Source organism: Parasteatoda tepidariorum, chromosome 7 (assembly GCF_982258835.1).
Source record: "Parasteatoda tepidariorum strain Cologne lab strain chromosome 7, Ptep-v5.0, whole genome shotgun sequence".
Lineage (NCBI taxonomy): Eukaryota > Metazoa > Arthropoda > Arachnida > Araneae > Theridiidae > Parasteatoda > Parasteatoda tepidariorum.
In genome coordinates, this window is record NC_141761.1 from 73,602,305 (window position 1) to 73,623,931 (window position 21,627).

General features: G+C 26.5%; 1 protein-coding gene across 1 annotated transcript; it reads left to right on the top strand.

The window, feature by feature from the left end:
• Nucleotides 1-139: 139 nt before the first annotated feature.
• Nucleotides 140-21,606, top strand: LOC107455630 (transmembrane protein 184B). Its single transcript, XM_016073264.4, has 10 exons — nt 140-454; nt 3,038-3,245; nt 3,886-4,048; nt 5,503-5,593; nt 6,498-6,573; nt 7,496-7,587; nt 9,859-10,028; nt 14,126-14,367; nt 16,872-17,143; nt 20,130-21,606. Exons 2-9 carry the CDS (start codon nt 3,039-3,041, stop codon nt 17,127-17,129), a joined length of 1,299 nt encoding a protein of 432 aa, XP_015928750.2. The 5' UTR covers nt 140-454; nt 3,038; the 3' UTR covers nt 17,130-17,143; nt 20,130-21,606.
• The last annotated feature ends 21 nt before the right edge of the window (nt 21,607-21,627 follow it).

The following is a 21,627-nucleotide window of genomic DNA, read 5'->3' on the forward strand; positions in this document are numbered from 1 at the left end:
TGTAAATTAAATTGCTTATTAAAGTTTTGGTTAAGAATTTAAGTCTCTATTTTTATTTCTTATATATATATAAATATGTCTTACATATGTGAACTTTATTTTTCAATTGCAAAAATAAAATATGTATTTTTTTCGTTCCACACTGTCACTTTTTCCTTTCATGATCCCTCCTCTTGATGGTAAACAAACCAGTTTATGATTAAGAATCGTTTTATTATTAATTTAAACTAAAGTCGTGTCCTAATTAATGTAATTTTGCATTAAATAAACCTTTTTTGAATATCTTTCAATCACAAATTGTTTTGATTCTATATGCTATCAGTTATGAATGTCCTCCTACATCATCCAATTTTTGTGACTGAACTGTCAGCTTCATTAATGATATAGAAGAAAAATTTCCCATGAAGATGAGCCTATGACCTTAATACTATAGATATATTTATATATATATAAAGTAAGTTTACTTAAAACTCTATATTTTATTTTAAAATACAGTCCCTTTTTTTCTAGAATGATGCAAGCTGCTGAACTGAAAGTGGTGACTAACTCTCCAGTTAATATAAAAATTCTGTGTTTTACTTCACTATTAAAAGTCGCATTTTCTACCTCATTCTATTTAAGTTATCCATATGTTTATAAATATAACTTGCCAAAGATTAAACAACCATCGCATGTAAGAACCAAAGGGAAATGTGAAGTGTTCGAATATTTCATTTTCTATTTAATTTTATCGAATTAGCATTGTATTATTTAAAACTGTTAAATAATGCCTATTTGAATTAGCCAGTATCTGAATATCACATTAAATTGAATATTTTATGCAAAAATCCTTGTGTTAATTTTATTCTAACTGTACAAGAACCTATTCTTACATTATATTTTTCCGTTCATAAAGTTTAATACATCTATGTATTTTTTAATATTTCTTTAAACATAACTAAGTATCAAAGATAGACAGTTTTTTTTCTTTAATTTAACCAAGAATTTTCTTTTGGAATATAGCATCATTTTTTGTGAATTTATAATTATCAAATGCATTCAATATGTGAATATTGTTGTGTTAAAATAATAGTTTACTTCATGCCACAGTTCTTAGCATTTATTGTATATAATATGAATTTTACTGTGTTTTAAAACTTAAATTTTAAGATTGACGCAGGGAACCGAAGGAAATATGAAGTTAAACACTGGTTTTTAAGAAGAACTAGCGAGGCCCACAAATAAATATTTCTACTTCTAATGTTGTAAAGAATTATTCTATGTCTATGGCTATTTTAAAATATTTTTAATTTGTGTAGGCAGACATTGCTGCATTGGTATTCATTCATGCTTACTATCTTGACCGCATGGTCGAAGGTTTTTTTTATTTCCGTACAGATTTATATTGGTAGATTGCTTATTAAAACTATGTATGAAACATTTTATTTTCTTCAGTCACTTTCTATGTGTACTTAAGGTTAAATTTCTTTAGAATTAATCATTTGCTCAAGTGAAAAAGTGTAAAATAAACCAAATACTGAAGAATTCCAAAGCTAAGAAAAGTATAAAAATGCTTATCAATAATATATACATTAGAAATTGAAATCAAAATGTTTTATCTAAATGTTTATTATTATAAAGTTATAAAAATATGTTAATGATCATGTGTTTTATTTTAGTCCAAATTCGGTGAATACTTATATTTATTCATTAGTATATGATAAACATCTTATGCCAAACATCAGTGCCAAAAAGTTTTGAGATCTTAGTTTTTAATATGATCATATGTATTTCAATGTTTATGAGAATATTCTTGTTTATATTATTGCCTTAAATTAATACATATATTTTTTTAAGATGTTCACAGAAATAACAGAAACAATATGATTTTTTATTCTGAAGATGGTTAAAGCATTAAAAAAAAGAAAGTATCTTTTTTAAAACGACGAAAACCATGGCATAAACTTACTTGCTTTAAAGATAGTAAAAACAATAAAAAAAACAAAAATTTTCCCAAGGCAGAAATGCCACATCTGGAAAATACCTTGCCAACTCTGGAAATATGTATAATTGCATAACATATCATTAGCAGTTTAATTTTCCAGTTGGTAATTATGAGGAAATTAAATTAATTGAAATATTTTAGGTTCCTTTGTTTTTTTATTATCAGTTATTTATTTAATTACACTCTCAAAATCTCTACTTAGAAGTAAAGATTAATTCTCTAAACAGAATCCACATTATTATGAATCCTTTATTTTATTATTATGCCAAATATTCTAAATAATTATACAGTAGGGAACCGATTATCCGGACCGATCGGGACCATCGCTATTCCGGATAACTGATTTTTCCGGTTTTCTGAATCGCTACAAAAAGCCGTTTTTTTTATTGTTAAATTCAACTTTAAAAAAATATACAAAATTTGGAAATAATCTTAAAAAGAAGAAAAAACGATGAAGTAATACACTAATGATTATTTCCAAAGTGATGGTAAGGTAAACATCTTTCAAAAAATAAAGAAAAATCCTAAAATCTTATGAGGAAAAAAAAAAATTTTTTTTTTAATGGCGGAAAAATTTATCGAATTTCGTTCCGGTTTTCTGATTTCCGGATAACGGGTTTCGTACTGTACTAATATTACCCACATTCATAATTATCTCTTTTTCATATGTTGTTTAAATGCCCCTAGCAATTGCTTAACATTTGGAATAAAGGCTCAATATTTAGTTTATTTTTTCTTTAAAAAGCCAGAATTATCTCCTTTTTTAAAAATATGTATATTTTTTTGATGTGATGTTTATTAAAAAGTGTTTAAATTTCATTAAAAATGTTTAACACTCACTGATGAAAATTTTTTAATTATTTGGTTTTTTATATATATATATATTTTATTATTTGTTCTTATTATTACAATTTTTATTATAAAGGTTTAATTAAAAGCAAATTATCAATTGTGATTTTAAAACGTTTTCAACAAAATTTAGTATCATAACAAAGAATTACTCTCGTAATTTTATAAAAGTTTGCTTATGTTTAGTTATTATTATTATTTTAGGATGAATTCTTCAAGTGATGTTCTTCAGCCAATGAGGCATTTTATGTCAGTTCCGCCTAGTTCTGTCATTACAGATATTGCACAACCTTCTTTAAATGGATCAGATATGAATGAAGAAGAAATGAATCCTGTATTTTTACAAACTTTGACTGCTCAGATTATATCTGGTGCTTTTGTTTGGGCTGCACTTCTAATTACATGCCATCAGGTTATTGCAAATTTTATTTTATTTCTATGCTCAAATGTACATGTTTATTTATTTATTTTTTTATTTTATTTTGTTTTTTTTATTTTTAAGCAACAATGTTTGGTTTTCAACAATGTCATTGTTTAAGAAAAGTTACTGCTTTTTTTTATACATTAGTTGTGGCTTAATATACTTTAAATTCTGTGTTATCAATTAGAATATTGTTTTTAAGCTGGATTACTTTTATTGTATTGGTATGAGAGATTCTAACCCAAATGTAATTTCAGATTGGTATTTGCTATTATAGGGATGAGAATATCTGTAAATCAATCTTGAAGTTGAAAATTATCCTCTCAAGTTCCACATGCTTTTTTAAGCACAATTTTTAACTGATTTCCAAGTTAGAGTTTTATTAGAACTGTTGAAGTTGAAATAAAACTGTTGATTTGGCTTAGACAGTCCTTAAAAATAAGTTTTAAATTTTACTACCATAATTTGAGTTATTCAGCTTTTATCCGTAACTTGGTTTATGAAATTTCATTTATCTTAATGGTTGAATGAAGTTAGATAAAATTCCGAATATTTCTGTTTTTTATATTTTATTATGCTTGTTAATAGTTCCAAAAAATAATCTGTTATTTTTTTTTAAATCTAATTTTAGATCTACTTACATTTGTGTTATTATACAAGTCCTGCACAACAACGATGGATTGTGCGAATACTTTTCATAGTGCCTATTTATGCTTTTGATGCTTGGCTGTCATTGCTCTTTTTCTATGACATGTACTATGTGTACTTTGATAGTATACGGAATTGGTATGAAGGTATGTTCCATAACATAGTCGTTTTCTCTCATATTAATTGCATGAGTAAAATTTTTATTGTTTTATAATTCTTCTTTTTACTTTTTTTTTTAAATTTTAAAACCTCATTATGGGTGAATCTTATTTATTCATTAATTATTTTAAAAATACAGTTTTTTTTAATTAATATCTGGGGTGGGGGGAGGAATTTAACATCAATTTCCACGTTAAAGACTTTTAAGTTTTTTATAAGTTAAAACTGTTATCATACTTGTAAATTTTTAAACAAAGTTTTCAATAGTAGTGCAATTTTTTTTGCTCACGTTTTTATCTAGAAGATGAGAAGCTTGGTTTTTGTTCTAATATACATTTTAAATAAATGTATTTTGTTAATTTTTGAAAGAGATTTTAATAAACTCAGAGAGAAAAAAATTATCACTCTGCTGTTATTAAAAATTAAACAAACCTTAAATTTTCTTCTCTCATTTAGAAAAATTTTGCCTCAATAGTGCAATATTTAAACGCTTTGATCATCTTCATTCCAAATGACTTTATACAGTTTTGATTAGTAAAATTTTCTTAACTACTAAAATGTCAGGAAAATCTTCCCTTGTAGATTTATTATAAGAATAATTCCAATTGAATGTTAATTTAATAATTAAGTTTTTTTTGTAGTATAAAGTAGAAATTTATTCTTTATATTACAACTTGATTTAATATAAATTTACTATTGAATAAAAAATATAAGAACCTTATGGGCATCAATTTATCTGTACTAAAACCAAGATCCTTTCCACCTATGTCACACCAGCTCATCTTTATGCTCTGGAACCTTTTTTTTTCATTCATATTGTGTTATTTCAAATCATATGTAATATCTGCTATTTTTATTTTTTATAATCATATTAATATCTAATTGTACAAATAGCTGTTATATTGTATAAGCATTTTTTTTATGTGACCAAACTTCAGATTTAAGTATAATATGTTTCATTTAATTAGAAATAAATTGTATTCATTTAATATGGCATCAAAGTGTAATTATAATTTAATCAATTGATTAGCATAGCACTTTTTCATCATACATATGAATTCTGATTTCCTTATTAATGACATTAATTTCCCACCGGCCTTCTATTCCTCCTGGAAATGTATCTCCTGGTCTGCTTTGTATTTCTCGGTCACCATGTTCACTTCATCAGGCACAGTTTTTCTAGTTTTGTTTTCTACCAATATTAGTTTTTCATTTTACTGCTCACTACACTGCATTTCTTTTTTTATGTATATTTAGTTTTTTATCGTTCGTTCACATGGTGGTTTATTTTGGTAGATGTCTGCGTTGTGTACTAAAAACCTGTAAACTTTTTGCACCTTAATTTTTGACGCTATTAAAGTTTTTCCACTCAAATCTATCTTTCTGCTTCAGTTTCTTGGCATTATTCATTTCATACTAACTTTGCTTTCTTTTCCTGCAGCATTTGTGATTTATAACTTCTTGAGCTTGTGTTATGAATACCTTGGTGGGGAAAGTAATATAATGGCTGAAATTCGAGGAAAACCCATCAAGTAAGTAATATAGTAATGATCCTATACTATTTTTGCCTGCATAAATATTTGTTTTCAAATGTTATCAGTGCTACATTTATTTACTTACTACAAATAATTATAGTTAAATTATTGGTAAAGTAAATAACAGAAGCTTAATAATTTTGCTTGCTTCAAAGTTTTTAAATCATTTTAAGTAGCTTAATATATTCATTAAATTTAATCCAAATAGAAAATCTGTATCGTAAACTGTCTGAGCAACATATAGAATAATACTGAGCTTAGGATAGATGAGCTCTAGAAAAAAAGAAGAAAAATTCATTATGATATATTGATCAACCAAAAATAGACTCTTATCATTAACCTGGATAATATTTTCAATTTAAATTAATTGCATAGTGTTAATTTATAGTTGATATTTTAGAAATTAACTAAGTTGTTTATTTTGAGTTTCATTACAAATACAATCAAACCAGATGTTTATTCGGTCATTAGAATGGTACTTATAATTTAGTTTGAAAACAGAAAGGCGATTTACACTCTTTTAAACAATCCATCTAAATCATGTTGCTTAATTTTCTATGGAGCTATGTGTCTTGATATTTTTTGTTTTATCAGATTTAAGTTTCTTTGTCTTTTATAAAGAGTAAGAATTTTTAGTTTTGTATTACTCTTAGTATAAAAAGTTTATTCCTTTGTTCAGCAATTCGTCTTCTCTGTTGCAGTCTAAAGTCATAGCTGCAAAAATAATAATAATAATGCAATTTTTATAATTTATAGCTTATTGTTGTTGTTGTTTTTTTAGTTTTGTATTTCAATTTGATTTTAATAAGATAGTGACTTCTTGTATTTTGTAACTGCGCTAAACTTTGTTAGTAAATTTTTTATTCATTATGTTATATTAATTGATTAATTGCTTATCTAGATCAAGTTTTTTGTATGGAACTTGCTGCTTAAGTGGTAAAACTTACACTATTGGAATTTTAAGATTCTGCAAACAAGTAAGATTTTTTTTTTCTTGCTTATGCATTACAAACTGTAAGACTTTTTTCTTATTTTTTACGACTCATCTTGTGCTCAAAAATGCTTTATTTTATTTTTTATTTATTTTTTTGAGGAATAAACAATAAAATACAAATAAAAATAAACAATACATAACCTTTTTTTCTTAATTTAAATTTTTTCCCAAATGCCTTTGCATTGTTTCCAAAATAACTTATTAATGCTCTTTATGAAAAATAAAGTAGAAAAAATAAATGAGAATAAATACTAGCAGCTCATCTTGTTTTCTTTAACATTTATTTGTAACATGTTAGTATGTTAGTATTTTTTAACTATAAAAGTCATGTTCATTAAATAGGATTTATATAGGAAATTAAGTATGAATTAAATTTACTGGTAACTGAATGTTCATAATTAAACATGCTGAAATATAGATACAAGTAATAAGTTGAGGTAATTTTGTTGTAAATTCAGCTATATTGTTACCACTATATATTATTGTAAATACAACTATATTGTTAGCACTATATTTACTGTATGACCTGTGTTGAAATAATTTTTTTTTATTGAAAATGAGTAAGTAAGTTTGAACAGATAATTTTAAAAAGTAGTCGATCAAATTATATAAATTTAAAAATTCTAGTTATTTTACTGTATTTTCTCTTAATTTTATGTGACAAAAGGTTTCAATACGATATTTGAAAAAAAAATAACAAAAAGTCATAGTCTACGATTCCTTTGGTGATTAAAATCACATGTATCTGATTCACATTTTATCATTTTTTTCTATTGAAACAACTTCATGGAAAGTATGTAATTATTTTTTATAAGAAAAATGTGATTTTTTTTGGTTATTTTTTATGCTTTTATATTATTAATTTCTGAATTATTTTAATACTAATAAGTTTTCACTTGTTTTAGGCAACTTTACAGTTCTGTGCTGTGAAACCTCTGATGTCTGTTATCACACTTATATTACAATCATTTGGCAAATATTCTGATGGAGATTTTAGGTAAGTTATGTCCAGAAATTCCTCAATTTTATTTTTGAAATATATCTTTCATGAAGTATGTCTTGCATGCAAGTATTGAATAAAAAAATCTGAAGCTCCACTTTCATTTATTTTATTCTAAATTTTATACTCCTGGAAATTGATCCATCAAAAAATTTTCGGCATTGGTACATATTTTTTGGGGAGTTTTATATTGTATGAATTAATGAAAATTTTATCTCACTTGACTATAGGGAGAGAAAAGCAAAACTATTTTTTTTTTTAAATGATTAGATATTTTTTTTACTTATGTTCAACTTATTTAATCTGCTAAGTTTAAATCCATATTGTATCGGAAAATAATAATTTGGTGGAATTTTCTTATAAAACACACAATTACTCCAAAAAAAAAAAAGAAAAGTGTCCAAGTCTATTTTTTAAGATGCCATCATTCATCTATATTTCTATAATGTTTATCTATATAATTCTTGAAATGTATTCTTGGAGTATGTTGCAAAAGATTTTAGTGTTAACAAAGCTTAGAGTTAGTAAACCTCACCATTGCTACTAATTTCATAAAATTAAAAATTGTGTTAACAAATTAACCTATTGTAATTCGTGTTAATAGAAATTTTAAGTTTAAGAAGATTTTTTTTAGAAAATTCAAATAATTTCTGAAATTTTGTAATTGGTAAGAAAAACAAAAAAGAATAAACAACTTAGACAAATGAATAAATGATCATAATATTCCAAATTTTGTAATAGATTAGGAAATAACAAGAAAGCATAAACAACTTTGACAAATGAATACTTGATCATTATATTCCACAACGATTCTTAGGTATACAAAATCTCAATACTTAATGTATGAAAGTTTCCTGCTCTGGTAACATCTTCGACAATAATTAAAAGTCAGTGCCTGAGTGTCTTTCTTTCTGAGTGTACAATCCTTGTAAAATGGGGTGTCTGTATTAAATTCTGAACTTGTTGATACTCTTAAATTGGTTCTACCAAAGTTGTGAGAAAGATTTTTTTTGTTATAAGATGTATTTTATAGAATTTCTTATGAGTTGTTTATTTACTTTTTGTGTTTTGTAGAAGTCATTGACAAGATGTTTCTTGTGCTTTTTACTCATGTCTTGATGAAACTAGTCTTTACTAAAAGTAAATTTAAAAAAATGGTGGTACAAACCAAACCATAAAAATTTAATTAGTTAAAATCAATATTAAATTTCAAAATTATAAGTTTAGAAAAGTTTTTAATTTTTATTTTCATAAATTTATTTTGATCTTAGTGCATTTATGCAGTCTTTGGAATATAATTTATTAAAAATTTGTGTCTATCTTTAAAAACATTATACTTAAATTAATATTAGTTTTATCAGGAATAAAATTTCTGAATTTAATCTAACATTATACTATATCTTTTGAGCCTATTTACAAATTTTCTGATCTTCTTGGTGGGCATTCTATATTTGATAGAAATCAAGTGAAAATAAAATGTCTATGGTCTTTTATTTTTCAAACAATGCATGACATATTTAAATAAATTGTATGCTGATTAATTAATTGTAATTATTTAAATAAAATTTCTAAACAGTGTTTAAACTTACATAAAGCATTCAAATATAGTAATTAAGGTCTTTAATTTTTGCTTTTGCGTCATGGTAATGCTTTTCTTAGACAAATAGTGTGTCATATCTTATCTAGTTATATATTTTATAATTAGCTTTTATGTGACAAATTTTAAAATACATATTGTGTGATATTTAAACAGAAAATTGAGATATCCAAGTATAAGAATATGTTATGGATTTACTTTGATACTATGCTGTTTGATATTGTTGTGCTGTATGTTTTAATCGTGAAGAGAAATTACCATTCAAGAAATCCTTAGTAGAATTTTGATTAAAATAAGTACCGTAATGGCATCATGATCATATCCTTAGTTTTAAATGTTTGTATCAGCTTCTAATGCTTCCATCAATTTAAAAGTTAATTTTTCTGAATTCGTTAAAACATCACTCCTTACAGGTTTTTAATAAATTTATTTTTGGAATGTTTAGAAGCAATATAATTTTTGGTTGCATTTAAATATTCACACTTACCAATTACGAGAAAAATTTATGAACAGAATATGTTTGAAACCATGTATTCCGATGAATTTAAGATTCATTTTTAAAATTTAATTTATATATTTATGAAAAAAACAAAGGGTATTGAAATATTGTTATGACTTTTTCAAAAGTTTTGTATTTAATATCCTAACACGATTTGTATTTATTCTTTTAGGCCTGATAGTGGCTACCTTTACATTACAATTATCTACAATATTAGCATTACACTTGCACTTTATGGGCTAGTATTGTTCTATTATGCCACCAAAGAACTTTTAACTCCATATGAACCAATTTGGAAATTTTGCACAATTAAATCTGTTATATTTCTTTCATTCTGGCAAGGTAGGTTTTTAATTTATTACTGTTGTATTTTCAATTGCTTTGTAAATGGTTACTAAATAAATTTATGGCCATAATATTTTTGTATAACTATTTTTAAAGCATTGTAGTAATTTATGAATGTTTTTGGAACCTTTCACCTAATAGTGAATAAGTTATGTATTTTCTTTTAAAAGCAAATTTCTAAGTGAGTAAATCATTTCTGGCTTAGAATGGTTTTATGTTGATGACTAACTTTGATGATCCAATTTTTGTTGACAGGATGTCATTACATTTGCAAATTTAATTATTACCATGTAATACTTTAGAATTATTGAGTATGTTTTTTTATTGTTATTCAATTTGGAAAAAAATCAAACAAAATTGAGTAAATTTATTAATACTAGCAAGCATCTGAAGTCAACTTTTTTTTTTTTTAGGTTTTCATTGTTTTATAAGGAACAGTTTTAAGTAAATCTTAGGTATACAATTGCACGCACAGTTTTGCATTATAAGCATTGCTACAAACAAAGTGAAAGGGGATTTCAAATTTCTCTTGCTGTTTATCTATTTTAATATTGTGTAATGATGCTTTTACAAAGGTTTTGCTGTTTAATTTCTGTTAAGATGAGAGTCGATCCACGAGATTCGATCCTAACAGTCAGGTTGGAAAAAAAACAGGGTTATTTCATTAGAAAAAAAAAATCTGTTTTTTTTTTTTTTTTTTTTTTTTTTTTTTTTTTTTTTGTTTAAACCTGAGTTTTTTGGTTTATTTAAAACAAAAATTAAATAGCATTCTCTTAAGCCTCAAATTAAAAGTAATTTAACCACCAAAAAGCTTTTTACAGAGATCTTTTTAACGATTGATTAATATTTTGATAAAGAATACTGAAAAACGTCACTTTTATTCATAAATATATGAACATGATAAAGTATAAAAACTAACGAGTCTGAATATACCCATTACTTTACAAGTTCACGTAACAAGCTAATAAGCATTTAATCTCTAAACATTTTTGTAGTAGTGCATATCTGTGAAAGTTAATTTACCTCCTTTAATTGTTAGTATATATAAAATTATCATAATTTAATATTATTTAGATTAATGTCATTATTTAGCAGCATACACTCTAGAACAGTAATATCAATTACTTGTATTGAAATATACATTTCTTGTTATTGAATCAATACAAATTAAAACTGAAGGCATTTATGTAAACAATAGAAAATTGAATAACATAAAAATTTTTTTTAAAGAAAGCTGGCTTGTTTTCAACCAGCCTTCCCTGCCAACGGTTGACCAAACATATGATGCATATATGTTCAAAGTACATGTTAAATCTGCCAGCAGTGAAAGTTTTCTTATTGGTGTAGAAGTTAACAAAGAGGGTTACCAGTTTAGGTGCTGTCCTTCTCATCTGACTGGGATTTAAGTTTGTGTTTTTACCTTGGCTGTTGAAAGATACAATTCTAAAGAACCTGGCTCTATACTAAAACTCACTATATTTGGGTGGTGTAGATTGCTTTTGCTTTAACATTTTTTTACTGCTGAAGTAAAATCCATATGAATTTGAGTTTTAAAATGAAATAAGCACTTCAACAGAACTAATTTTTGAGGCTAACTTTGAAATTTTTAAAAATTATTTATTTACAGTGCCATATTAGCTGCCAAACCTTCTGTTTTTATATTTATTTTAGCAATTTTTTACGTGGAGAAGGTAAAATTTATCCGAATTTTCACCCGAACGCCCAATAGCTCGTATTTTCTTTAATTCAGGCTTTGCTGCACCTCTTGTAACGACCTTCTACTGTGTTTTAATGCATATTACATTATAGTGTATTTATGAAATAATAAATAATTGAAATTGACTTTTTTTTTAATAAATTTATTTGCAAACATTGGAAAGCTTCTGCATGTTTAGGCATTTCTTCTGTTTTTTTTTTTTTTAGATCTTCTGCTTTTTTATAGCTAGGGGTTGGCAGCTATGCAGTGAATATGTAGTACAGTGGAGAACCAATTATCCGGAACGATCGGGACCATCGCTATTCCGGATAACTGATTTTTCCGGTTTTCTGAATCGCTACAAAATGAAGTTTTTTTAATGTTTATAAAACGAAACTAAAAAAAAAAAAAAAAAATTAAATAGTTTTAGAAGTAATAAAAAATGATAAATAATAACACACTTAAGTTTAAATAAGGAAAGAAATTATGAAATAAAAATTATATACAGGCTTATATATGTTATTAATGTTATTATTAACATTAATAACATATATAAGCTATTTGTGCTTATGTGAGATTCGTCTACAAACGACTTTTGATCCGTCCTCTAAATCAGTTCTTGCGTCAACTCGATATGCTGTACGCTCTAAATAACAAAATGGGCTGCAAAACCATTTTCCTAGATAGCAAAATGGTTCTGCACTGTACTTATGTTTTATGTAAGCGCAGAATGTAATTCAAGTCACTTTGCTCCGTTATTTAACAGTAAATATATTGTTCTAATGATACAACATTTGTTTGTTCTTACACTATAAGTACATCTGAAGATTTTATTCATTCAGAATTTAAGCCAATTTAATTATACATTTCTTGCAAAATATTAGTATATTTTAGCATTTATTATAATGAACTCATGAATATCTGATTACTTTTTTAAATGATGGCTCGAATGGTTTTTTTTATTATTTTTTATTCCTTTCTTCATATTCATAAATAAATGCACACAGGGTAATCCGAAAAATAAAATGACTTATTTTAGAGGGAGATTAATGAACCAAATTATTTATAATTTTAGGTACTGGGAAAAAAAGGTTTATGAAATTTAAAAGAGCTATTTTTATTTTATGATGGTCTCTAATTATTTTAACTGTAAAAAGTTTTGCAATTAAAATCAAATTTTATGGTTATGCTAGGTTGCTTGATCCCTTTATTATAATTTCCCACACCAACACTCAATTTTTTATTTTTTAGAGATCCCAAAAAGCTTTATAGTTCTATACAATTCCTGTGGAATAAAGTATAAAACATTAATTTTACCTGTTTACCATTGCTACTGCATTTGTTTTTTAAGTGCCTATTTAATTTTTCCTTACTTAAAATAATTGTGAAATGTTTTTTTTACTGATGAGATTATTTAGTAATCAAATCATCATCATAGTTGGCCATACAGCCCAATGTGAGCCAATTCTCCACGACGACTTCCGATTTATCTTTGATCTCTAATTCTTTTCATTAATTGCAAGAAAATTGGACTCCACTGAGTCACCCCATCTCATCCGCGGCCTTCCCCACTATCTTGTTCCGGTGGGTCTACAAAGCTGTATCTTTTTTATTGTATTGTCATCACTCATTCAAATCATGGTAGACGATCCAATTCATTCTATTTATTTTTATGTATTTAATAATATCAGGTTGCTTATAAAACTTGTGCAGTTCAAAGTTAAATATCCTTCTCCTGTTATTGTTTTCATTTACACCACAAAGTATACTCTGCAAAATTTTTCTCTTATTTAGTAATAGTGCAATAACAAAAAATATCTTGTAATATTTTACAATTTTGTATTCGTTATTTTGATGCAATTTTACACAAATCTTATAACTAAGGCAAACATAGCTTACTTACTGTAAATTGTAAAACAGTCAATAAATATACTCTTTGAAATATGTTAATGTTATGATTATATATACTTTACTTATGTAATATCGTTAGACTATTTTTTAATGCAGAAGTCCTGCTTTTATTTTTAAGTCTTTAATGTGGATTATTAATCAGAATCAGAAGTTTAATAAAATAAATAATGTGAATATTCCTTTTATAACGTTTATTAATTTTTACGCTTAAGACAACGAAACAAATTGGATTTTCATGTGAAAAAACTGGATCATACCACGTGATTTTTCACCCTATAAAAATTTACTGACAACAATGAAAAAGGATTCAGACTATTATATATTATGTAAAATTTGCATTTGCATGATCTCAAGCTATTAGGCAAGTATACAATTGATACTGTAATTTTCAAACAACAAATCTCTAAATACTTCCTGCTAGTTTTTAATTATCCTTCATATTAAGCAGTTTATATTGTTTTTATATATTTTTTTATTGTTTGTTTAGGCGTTGTTTTAGCTATTCTTGAAAGAGGAGGTGCCATATCTCCGATACATTCTAGCCATGGTTTCCGTACCACAGCTGGTACTGTTTCAGCAGGTTATCAGAATTTCCTCATTTGCATTGAGATGTTTTTTGCTTCTCTGGCCCTAAGATGTGCCTTTCCCCACCATATTTATATGACAGGTTTCCAAACAGATGCTTATGGTAGATCTGTTACAATGCAAAGTATATCAAGCAGCTTAAAGGTAACAATATTCTTTATTCATGCATTGAAAACTAATTTATCTAAATGAAATTAAAATTTATTTTCTTTATGTTTTCTTTTTTAACCTCAAGTATACAGGGATGAGATTCTTCAGCGGATTCGCGGATTTCCGCTTTTTTTAGATTTTTCCATTTTTCCCGCTAATTTCCGCGGAAATTTTTTTTAACAAGTTGAAATATTTTATGAGGAATTTAATTTTCCGTGGAGCGAAAGCACTGAAGTCCTCATTCCTCCCTCTGAAGTTTCTCAAAAAATCATTTCCTTGGGATAAAACTGGTTGACCTTTATACAGAGATATTTTTTTGCTTTTGCCTTTCGAATTTCAGCCTTTTTATCAAAAACTCGGATTCTCTAAAAGTTTCGTTTTTTTTTTTAAATAAATATCCGGCCTTTTTTTTTTTTTTTTGAAAATTCAATCGTTAAAAGAAAATAATCATATTTATTTACGATTTTCAAAGATAAACAAAAAATTCAAGCTACATCCTAGCTGCTAACCCTTCCGTATTTTTACTTATTTTCTCTTCACAGAAAATAAGATTTTCCGTATTTTTATTCGTCCGCCGGATAGCTCGTATTTTTGCAATTCAGACGTCATGACCCTGTTGTCTGGCGTGAAAGCAAACGAAAAAGAAAAGAAAAAAAAATAATAGACGTGGATTTGGGGTGAAAATATTTATTTGCTCATTCACTTGATCTTGTAAATTTTTATTTATTATGTCTAAACAAAAACAATACAAACAAGCCTTTTTGAAATCCCAAGTCCAGTCTCTCGCGATTTTAATATCAATCATCGATTTCGTATTTACCTGATTTAAAAGTTGCGCTATGCGATTCTTATTTACGCTATTCAAACATCGCACATTATGATTCTTAGTTACGGGATTTAAAAATCCAATATCACGTTTTGCATTTATGCATTTTTAAAATCGCTATTTTATTATCAAACATCGATTTTCGTATTTGCCTGATTTAACAGTTGAACGCTGCGAGTCTTACTCGGGCGATTTAAATATCGTACATTGCGATTCTTATTTACGAGATTTAAAAATCCAATATAGCGATTTGTATTTACGCGCTTTTAAACCCCTATGTAGCGATTGGTATTCATGCGAGCTTAAAATTCTATGTCGTGATACGTTTTTGCGGTTGTAAAATCAAACATCGATTTTCGTACTTAAACGTGCTTTAAAAATTAGACATTGTGATTTGTATTTGCGCGGTTTGAAAATTATGCATCGTGATTCGTGTTTACGTGCTCTAAAAATTACGCATCATGATTTGTATTTCTGCATACTTTAAAATTCTATATAGAGTTTCATATTCACGTGATTTAAAAGCCTCATATCGGGATTCATATTGTCTCAATTTAAAAATAAGGCATGTGATTAATATTTATATATTCATACAATTTTAAAATTAATCATCAGGATTTATAATCACATGGTTTACAAGTTTAAAGATATATATATATATATATATATATATATATGTGTGTGTGTGTGTGTCCCGCAGTGGACTGATCGTTAAGACACGGTTCCCAGCAGATCACCGAAGTCAAGCATCACTGGCTACGGTCAGTGTGCGGGTGGGTGACCACTTGGATCAATCTGCGTAGGAACCGAGGGTGTGCGGTATTGGTCCTCGTTAAACTGTGCTACCGTAAAGTGCTCGACTTCGCGCGCAGGTCGTCGGACTACCGAAGCGGGGGTGCCATCCCCTCCGCAGAGGATCAAAATTGTGATGGCACGTCTTCGGATCATCCTCCGGGATGTTTCACAGACCGTCGCCAATAGCCCATTGTGCAACTCTAGTGCGGCGTAAATTAACAACAACAATATATATATATATATCTATATTCAGTCTTGGATTTCCTCTTTTTTACTTTCTGACTACTCTCATCCCTGAGTATAGGGTTGATATTTCATGTTGTAAATGGGATTGTGACATGTTCAGTTAACTTTTTCTTTTAACTGTATAAAACCTTTTGATACTCTATAAGTATTACATTCTGAGAGATATCCTGCTTAAAGTTGGAAAGAAGGCTAAACATTAAGCAAAATCAAACAAAAAATGTCTCACTTATTTTTACAGTGATTGAAAAAACTGACTATATGAAGGTTAGACTAATAAAGGCTAATGCCATAAATTGTTTTTAGAATAATTGCAGTGATTTTAATGAAAAAAATATTTTTTTATCTTAAATTTTGTATTGTAAACTGGCGCAAAGCTTTCTTTGAAATTTTAAAACTTTTGCTTGTTAGGAAGGGATTTTAATTGGATTTAAATGTTGTTTGTAGTGGTCAGGAATTAATTGTAACTTGCATTGTCATCAGGCACAAAACTTGAGCACTCTATATAGTAAAAAAAAGAAAGTGTCAATTACAAGATTTGCCTGTCAGGAAGAGACACAGAAGTGCATAAAGTTAAACTTGGTAAAAAAAAAATTATTTATAGAATAATTAAACATCTTTCTTGTATTTTTAGGAAACCATGAACCCAAAAGATATTATGAATGATGCTATTCACAACTTTCATCCTCAGTACCAGCAATACACCCAATATACTGCTCCACCACCTCCCCTTCCAGGCATGAATGGTGATACTTCAATGGCTCACACTGATGAACAATCAAGAGACGTAAAACAATCCAGTAATATTGCAAACAATCCTCAAGTTGTACCTGTTGCCTCCCAATATGGAGAAAAGATTCTCCTACTCAGCTCGGATGATGAATTTCAGTGAGACAGCAATATTGGGTAATTTCAATATCATTTTAAAAACTAAATACATTTTAATGATCATTTTTAATGTATCTTTACTTCTTGCAGTTTATCTTTTTTGGAGTAAACATGAGATAAACAATCCAGGGACACACCTACAGTTTTTCCTTTCTTACTTTTTTTTTTTTCGTACATCAAATATATTTTCAAACTTTAATTTATCCATGTTGAGTATGAAATGCTGCTTATAGAGGTTCTCATTATAGACGATTCCAATTCTTGTTCCATTAAATTCTACATTCCATCTCTATTGAAATATTTAAATTTGAAGATGTATTGAAAGAATAATTAATTTCATTGTGACTTAATTACTATTTCAATACATTTTAATTTTAAAATATTCAAGAACTGCTATGTAACATGCAGAATTTCAGTTCAAACTTTGGAATTAGTCTGAATAGCAGAGAACACAGTATTATTACCTGATTTTTAACTGTCTTCTTAAATTATTTTTAGCTATGTTTTTTGTAATTTGAAGACAAATTTTTATTTCCCTTCTCAAATCAGCAAACTTATTTATTTGTTCAGTAATAGTTTTATCAAAACAGATTATCAGTCTTTTTACCATATTACTTATTTCATTCTTTTTACCATACTACTTATTTGATTAATTATGAGAGTTTGCCTTTTTTTGTTTAATTTTGCATCAGACTGAGTTTCTAACACCATTTGATTGCCTAATTGTGATTACCAGCAGTTCCCAAATTGTGTACCAGGGAATCTTAGGGTTCCGTTAAAGGATCCAGTTTTTTTTTCTTCTCTAAACCAATTATGACTTTCAAAACATTGCAATTAATTATCTATTTCTTATTTAATATTTTTGTTATTTCTGATGATATTATTTAGTTAAAATGCTTGCGAAGAAAGAAAATCCAAAATAATGTTTTTTTCTATTAACAGTATAATTAATGAATTATGAAAAACCTATCCTACCAGACATCTTAACATTAAAGTAGTATTAAAGGAAATTCCTGCAAGCTGTATTAATTATTTGCTACCACATAATTATTTTTCAAGACATTCAGGAGCCTTGAATGAAGTATCAAAACAGATTTTAGGGAAATATTTTATTATGTTCTTGTATTTATCATGCTTTGTTCTTGTATATGTCACGTAACAAATTGTGTACTAAAGAATATTTTTTAAGTTAGCATTGATGCTTGTTATGTAGGAATTTTTTTTAGTTTTATTTAATACAATTGTCTGTTTTCCTATTATTATTAAAAAATCTTGATTTAATATTTCTAAATGCAGCATTCAAAATTTTAATTATTGTGCAGGTATTAAGCTTATTTTTTTTATTTTATGTAATGCTAAAAAGAAACATTTAGAAAGATTGCATAGAAAGGGATGTTCAACAATCAAATAAAATTTCTTGACTGAATACATGTTGTTTCTTAAAGAATAACACTGGGAGCTGAAAAAATAGTTTTCTCAACAACTTCATCTGCTACTGTAGGAACAGTATATAAATATAAATTGGAATTAGATGTCTATATTACATTCATTTTTAATTTTCTTGCATTCAATTTGAATTCGTCATCTTTCATATTTTTTTTCTGTGGTGCACTTTAGATTTAAATCAATCTATCAATCCCAAACGCATTTCAGATTGTAACCTCTCTTTTTTTTTTTTTTTTTTTTTTAATTTTTTTATGAAGATGCTTGACAGAGATATTTATTTTCTAATTTGCCCAAGTATTATAATAGTTAAAGAGTTAAACATAAATAGCTGTTTAGACTGTTTAGCATATTTTCTTTTCTACAATACATTTATTTCATTTTTAAATTAACAAATTGGTAAACTGGATAGTATCAATTTATTAATTTAAAAATATAATAAATGTATTTTAAAGAAAAATTTATTAATCATGTAATATCCTTTGATTTTGTTTATTTTTTATTTATTTATTTTTTTTTGCAGCAGATTTAAGTTATAAGACTGCTTCACTTTTTTATGTTTGATTACATAATGAAGTATGTTAGGTGAAACATAACAAATTTGTGTTATTAACTACTAAACATTTGTTTGCCTGCATTAAGAGGAAAAAAAGTTCTTATCATTCTTTTGTTAACTATGTTGTTCATCGAAATAATGTTATTTTTTCATAACATTTTAATTTTGACTCTCTTAGTGTTATATTTTATGACCATTGCTATTGCAGTCACACTCTGCCATAATGAACCGAGAATATAGTAAAAACTTAATTACAGTGGATTTTTTAATGACTTGACCTGAACTCCTGGGGTAGTTCATTGATAGCAGACAATTTCATTTCCATATTTTTATTTATTCTTTTTTTTTTATTTTTCTAACTTTGAATTTGCAGGAGTTACATGATTGTAAATGATGGTATTTATTTACAATGTATCAAAATTTACTCTTGTATGCTTTTCACTTTTAAACTAGATAAAACAATTTTTTAAGTGACACATCCCTCTTCTTCCCTTTCCACGGTGAAGAAGAACAAGAGAATTCTGCAACTTTAACTCAAAAATGAAATTAATTTTAAATATTCAAATTTTTTCCCCTCGGAAAATGAAAACTAGAAAATGCTGGATTCTTTACTAATTACTGATATAAAATTCAAGAACTGTAGTTGAAATCAAATTACAGTTTAATAATTTCTTCCCTAGAATGAAGAAAAAGAACTTTTTTAAATATTTTTTAATTCCTTATTTATTATTTCATAAACAAATTATGTACTGTTGCAATCACAATTTCTACAATACTATTGTCATACGCTTAAAAAAAATTCATGGAATATGGATGTACTTAACCTCCGTTTATAGTGGACATATTGCTGGATTTGTAAACTATAACTTGGTTCAACTGGATTAGTTTATGATTTTGTAAGTAAAAAATTTTGAATTTCTGTGCAGTTTGTTTTCTCTATATCGAAGAATTATCTGATTTATTTTTACACTATTATTTAGTATTCTAATTTTTTTTTTATTTCAGATTTAGACCAACTAACAAAACAGCTAATGTGTGGACAAATCTGGAACCTTATGATTTCACCTTTGATATGCACTTTTAGTGACGAAATTATTTTACTTTGCATAGACTTCAAGCTTATATTTCCTTTTGTTTTACACTTGCAGTTTTTTCTTTTGTTTGTTTGTTTTTTTGAGACTCTTATAAATGTACTTAAGATATTATTTGTGACTTGTTTATTGTTGTTGAAATGTATTTAGATTTGTTGATATGTTTTGTGTTTTTTAAGAGTGGAAATTATTTATTATAGTTCACAAACAAAATATTGTTCCTTTTCTTATGTATAACAAATATATGGTAGATATTTATTGTAAATTATGTAGTGAAAACCTTTACTGTACAAACATTGTAAGTCTGTAAAAAGTACTATCACTCTTTCTTTATTAAACTTAGAAATATACTGAGATTTTGGTATATTTTATTGCATAAATTTTGTTTATTAACTTTGATTCTTTTACTTTTCTCAATAAAATTATTATACAAGAATAATTTTATTGAAAAATCGTGTATTATAAAAGGTTAAGGGCAGTTTGGATAATCAAGAGTTTTACTATGGGTATTCCTGGGAGTGTAACTAATTGCAAAAATTGTTGCTTCCTACAATTTATATGACCTTTTGATTTTACTTTTCAACTGACCTTCTAAAATGCTTCTATTTGGAATCTCTTGAAATTGTAATAATTCAAAGCCATTGAAGTAATATGCTTTCTTGATTTCAGCTGTTCATCATTCTTTGCCATTTTTCGTTAAAAAAATTTATTGAAATTGCAGGTAACACCGTAGAAAAAAAAAATTTCATCAAAAGATCTAAAAAGTTTGCACTTGAAATATTTTTTATTTCAAACTCACTTTGTTTGAAAGTCAAAGGTTATTTTGGAGTATGCATTACTTAAATGTATGTTTCTGACTCATATTGATGAGTAATTTAATTAATAATATGATTAAAAATAATTTTATTAATAATAAATTAACTGACTTTATGAATAATTTAATGTCAAACATCTAGAAATCTCTTTAAATTCTTAATTGTTTTTTATTTTTTTGAAAAATTAGAAAACAACCACTTTTCTATTTTCAAAAGTAATAATAACTTTCAACATTAACTGTTGAAATTTTTATTTTATTGCTAGAAAAAGTTTTCCCTTTTCATTCAACCTTACTTCAGTACTCCGGTGATATTCACAAATCATTATTGTTGCCAAATTAATTATTTTTTATAAAAGGTTTTTCTTTAATCGCACATTAGTTATATTGTACAATTTACTTGCTATTGTATTTGCATTTTTATTGTCTTAAATTTAATTTTTTCTATATAAAATTGTATCTTAGAATTCTAATATGCAATAACTTGTTTCATGTTACTTTTGCCTTTAATTTTGAAGATTTATCTTTGTGTGATATGTGCTTATCATGCCAATAAATTGCTTATTTTCTTTCTTTATATGCTTTAAAAGATTTTCTT

Excerpts from the sequence above, each read along its gene's own strand:
- LOC107455630 (XM_016073264.4), top strand. The coding sequence starts at position 3,039 with ATGAATTCTTCAAGTGATGTTCTTCAGCCAATGAGGCATTTTATGTCA. Across the intron at positions 3,246-3,885 it reads TTCTAATTACATGCCATCAG|ATCTACTTACATTTGTGTTA; the intron begins GTTATTGCAAAT and ends ATCTAATTTTAG. Across the intron at positions 14,368-16,871 it reads GTATATCAAGCAGCTTAAAG|GAAACCATGAACCCAAAAGA; the intron begins GTAACAATATTC and ends TTGTATTTTTAG.